At 57.1% G+C, this 3633-nt stretch overlaps 1 protein-coding gene across 1 annotated transcript; it reads right to left on the bottom strand.

Moving 5' to 3' along the window:
* Positions 1-203: 203 nt before the first annotated feature.
* C1QB (complement C1q B chain) lies at positions 204-3021 on the bottom strand. Its single transcript, XM_058854934.1, has 3 exons — positions 2910-3021; positions 1619-1778; positions 204-908 (listed from the first exon to the last, which is right to left on the bottom strand). The coding sequence occupies exons 2-3, from the start codon at positions 1776-1778 to the stop codon at positions 340-342; spliced, it is 729 nt and encodes a 242-aa protein (XP_058710917.1). The 5' UTR covers positions 2910-3021; the 3' UTR covers positions 204-339.
* Positions 3022-3633: the final 612 nt, after the last annotated feature.

Below are 3633 nucleotides of genomic sequence, written 5' to 3'. Positions count from 1 at the left end.
GGGCTGGGACCTTTGGGTGGCTCTGGACAGAGATACTCGGCCTGGCCTGCAGCAGGAACTGCACCACTTGTCTGGCTCTGCTCAGCAGTAATGAGATGCTAACGAGCCTGGGCTGCACCCACGGCGGGGAGAAGCAGTGCCCTGGTTCTGTGAAAGTTATCTGGGAGGAAAAAGGCAAATCCTATCCAGAGAGGGGCCAGCAGTGCGAATTGCTGTCATTTATTGTGCAAGAATGGCAGCAGAGTGCTTCAAGCACCGATCTGGGAGCACAGAGTTTCCTGGGGAGTCCTCAGCTCTGCAGGGACTGCAGAGGTCAGCCACAGACACAGCTCCAGTGGGCTAAGCCTCAGGGAAGATGAGGAAGCCAGAGAAGATGCTGTCAGACCCCTCCAGCCCCACCAAGGAGTTCTTCTCCGTTGGTTCCAGCCAGACAGACTCGTTCATGGCCACCTTGAGGACCACACCGCCCGTGGTCACCTGGAAACTGCTCTGCACGAAGTCACAGAAGGTCACCACCCTGTCCCCCCTGCTGGCACCCCGGCCCTTTTTGATGTTGAGGCACAGGTTGGCGCGGGAGGTGACGTGGTAGGTGAAGTAGTAGGTGCCGGGCACGCGGCAGGTGAAGCGGCCGTAGCGGTTCTCGTAGTGCCCGTTCTCGTTGGCGATGATGCGGTCGAAGCGGACGGGGTGATCCCGGCGGGGGTAGGAGCTGAGGCTCCTGGCGGCGGAGAAGGCGGATTTGAAGGTGATCCTGTAGTCGCCAGGCTCTCCCGCGGGGCCAGGCATCCCCATGCTACCTGGTGGGCCCCTCATGCCTGGGATGCCCTCGGGACCGACCTTCCCAGGCTGTCCCGGTAGCCCCGGGTCTCCCTTCTCCCCTCTCTCTGCTGCACTCTGCCCCGGGGGTCCTAGGAAAGAGGAGGAAGAGTCTTTGTGGTCACAGCACGAGCGAGGAAACCTGTGCTGGGTGTGTGGAGACCCCTGCCCATCAGGCAGGTGAGAGGAATGACGGGTTTGTCTTTACAAACAAGCTGTGGGTCTGCTGATAAGATGCAGCGATCAGTGAGAGACAACAGAAACAATGGGATGGATTCCACTAAAAGATCAAAGAGGCACTGAAAGAGCACCATGAATTCCACAAAAGTTAAGAATTAAGAAGGGATTATGCATTGGGGGGGGAAGGTATCGCAGGTATCAGGTGTTCCAGGCAGTCTGCACCTCTCAAGTACCTCAGCCTTCGGGGAAAGAGAGAAGGGACAAGTGGACAGGAATTAAGATAAAAAGGAGGCTGCACCCTCCAAAAATTTGAGAGACCCCAGGGGAATGCCCCATGGCCTCTCCCTTTATTCGAATAAAGAAAAAGGACTCCTCTGTCTCCTTTTTGGACATAAACCTCTGGTGTTTGTGGATTAATTTTCCTGACACAGGTGTGACACACCTTGCTGCCATCCCCCTCCTCCCCCAGGTTCCTCGGGGTGCTCCATCATCCCCACCTGACAACACCTCAAAGAACAGCTGGAAACAGGTTGCTTTCCCAGGACCACGCTCCTGGCACTGTCTTTCCCTGCTCTTGGCATTCACAGGACAATATTTTACCCACCTGCAGCCTCTTCCTTACCTTGCTCACCCTTTGGGCCGTTCTCCCCGTCCCTGCCATCACTGCCAGGCTGTCCTGGTAGCCCTGGGATGCCTGGGACAATGCCGTAGGTCTTGCAGCGTGTGGCACTGGCAAGCTGCCCTCCAGCCAGGCAGATCAGCATGGCCCACACGGTCCACATCTGTGGGAGCACGGAACGGAGTCAGGGGGGCTTTCCTGGGAGGTGGGAGGGCTGGGGAAGGCACTCTGAACTGCTCTGAAAGGTGGTGACTGCAAGAAAGTCTGGGTAATACCATCAGGGAGGGAAAACATCCTACTGCAGAGCCAGATCCACTCTCCTGCTGGCCCTGGAGCAAAGGGCCAGAACCCTTGGGCAAGGCAGGGCTTGTCAGTCTCTTGTCACTCTCAAATCCCCAGTTTATAAGTGCCCACAGCTTCAGCCACACGAATATTTGGGACAGGTTATCTGAGAGATCTGATGTCCAACGTGGCCATGCTGCTCCCTTGTGGGAGAAATTCCCCATCTCAGGACTGGGGTGAAATCCTTACCCAAGCAGAGCAGCTCCATCATCTGCAAGGAAATGGGCTTTGCCCTCCACCAGCACCGGTCCTTGAAGATGGCAATGAACCCCCAAACCTCCCTCCAACACCCAACAGGCTCCCCTTGTGTCCTCTGCTCAATCCCAGAGGAGTTTCTGTATCTAACAAGCCTTACTGGGAGAGTTATCTGAGCTTCCATCCCTGGGGTCTCACCTTCCTCCTGCCCTCCCTGCCCAGCTCCTTGCCCCGATCCTGGTGTGGGCACGTGTGGATAAGCACTGGGCATTTGGTGGCTGTGTCTGGACATCAAAGCACCCCAGCCACAGCTCCCCCGCCTCAGGTGGATTTTCCCAGTGCTGAAGCCCTGGTGCCAGCAGGAGAAAAGGTTGGTGAGTTGGATCCTCCAGCCACAGCCCTTCTGATTTGGGTGCAGCAGGTACAAGGACCGACCCACAGGCTCCCAGCCCAGGGCCAGCAGAAGACAAGAACTCAGTGCAGGAGAGCATCCCCAGGGCACCTTTCAGTCCCTGATCACCCTCCTGCAACTCTGCCACCTCTACTTTTACATTTTCCTTCTTCCAGGTGGAGCAGGAGGGGTCAGACTCTCGTCAGGGACCTCCACCACCCCCAGCCCAGCACCTCCATCCCATTTCTCTTCTGCCCCAGGCCACAGGGAAGTGCCAGCAGTGCAGGTGCCTGTCACCCTGCCAGAGCTGGGTTCCACACATGCTCCTGCCTGCAGGGAGAACCTTGGACTCAGCCTTGCTCTTACCTTGAGCTCCTTGTTGATCAGGTGGGGAGATGGAGCAGGACACGCCAGCGTCCTGCTCAGAAATGCCCACGAGGAGAAGCAGAAGTTTCCTGCAAGGGTTCTTGTGAAAGGATCTGGGACACATCCCCTTTTTATCTTTAGCTCCTGTCCGTTTTCCATTTCAGTTTCAGATCCTCCACGAATGCTGTTGTCAGCTGAGCAGAACAAGCCATCCCCAAACAGCCCCTCCAGCCACAGCTTTGCCCTGCAGGGTCCCTGGGTCCTGCTTGCTGTGGGGAATGCTGCTGGGAGCTCCAGATGAGTTTAGGGTAAGCCAGCAGAGCTGCAGAAACGTGCAAGCACTCAGCCAGCAGCCCTCAGGCTGCTCCACACGCTTCCAGCTCTGCTGGCCCAGGGGATGCTGCAGGGTCTCAGCATCCCTCACCTTGAGTGCCCCTGACTCTCCTGAATGCTGTGCATGGGATGTGATTTTACCTTGTGGGAAAAGCATTTCCAGCCCTGCTTTGGCTGCTGCCTTGTGGAGGTGAAGCACAGGATGTTCAGAGAGGTGACTGCCCGTTCCACCCTGCAATTTGTGACACCAGGAGAAATCCCTGTTGGGTTTTGGGGCTCAGGAAAGCCAGAGTGCCTCCCCTGCCCCATGCTGGTAGGGACCCCAGGGGTGTCCCAGCCATGGTGTTGGGTTTTCTTTGCAGTCTGTGCCCCTGTGAAGCTCTGGAGGGAA

The sequence above is a fragment of the Poecile atricapillus genome, chromosome 22 (genome assembly GCF_030490865.1).
Source record: "Poecile atricapillus isolate bPoeAtr1 chromosome 22, bPoeAtr1.hap1, whole genome shotgun sequence".
NCBI classification, from domain to species: domain Eukaryota; kingdom Metazoa; phylum Chordata; class Aves; order Passeriformes; family Paridae; genus Poecile; species Poecile atricapillus.
The sequence above is the reverse complement of the archived record's forward strand: the minus strand, read 5'-3'. Positions and strand labels throughout refer to the sequence as shown.

Excerpts from the sequence above, each read along its gene's own strand:
- C1QB (XM_058854934.1), bottom strand. The coding sequence starts at position 1,778 with ATGTGGACCGTGTGGGCCATGCTGATCTGCCTGGCTGGAGGGCAGCTT. Across the intron at positions 909-1,618 it reads CGGCCCAAAGGGTGAGCAAG|GACCCCCGGGGCAGAGTGCA; the intron begins GTAAGGAAGAGG and ends CCTCTTTCCTAG.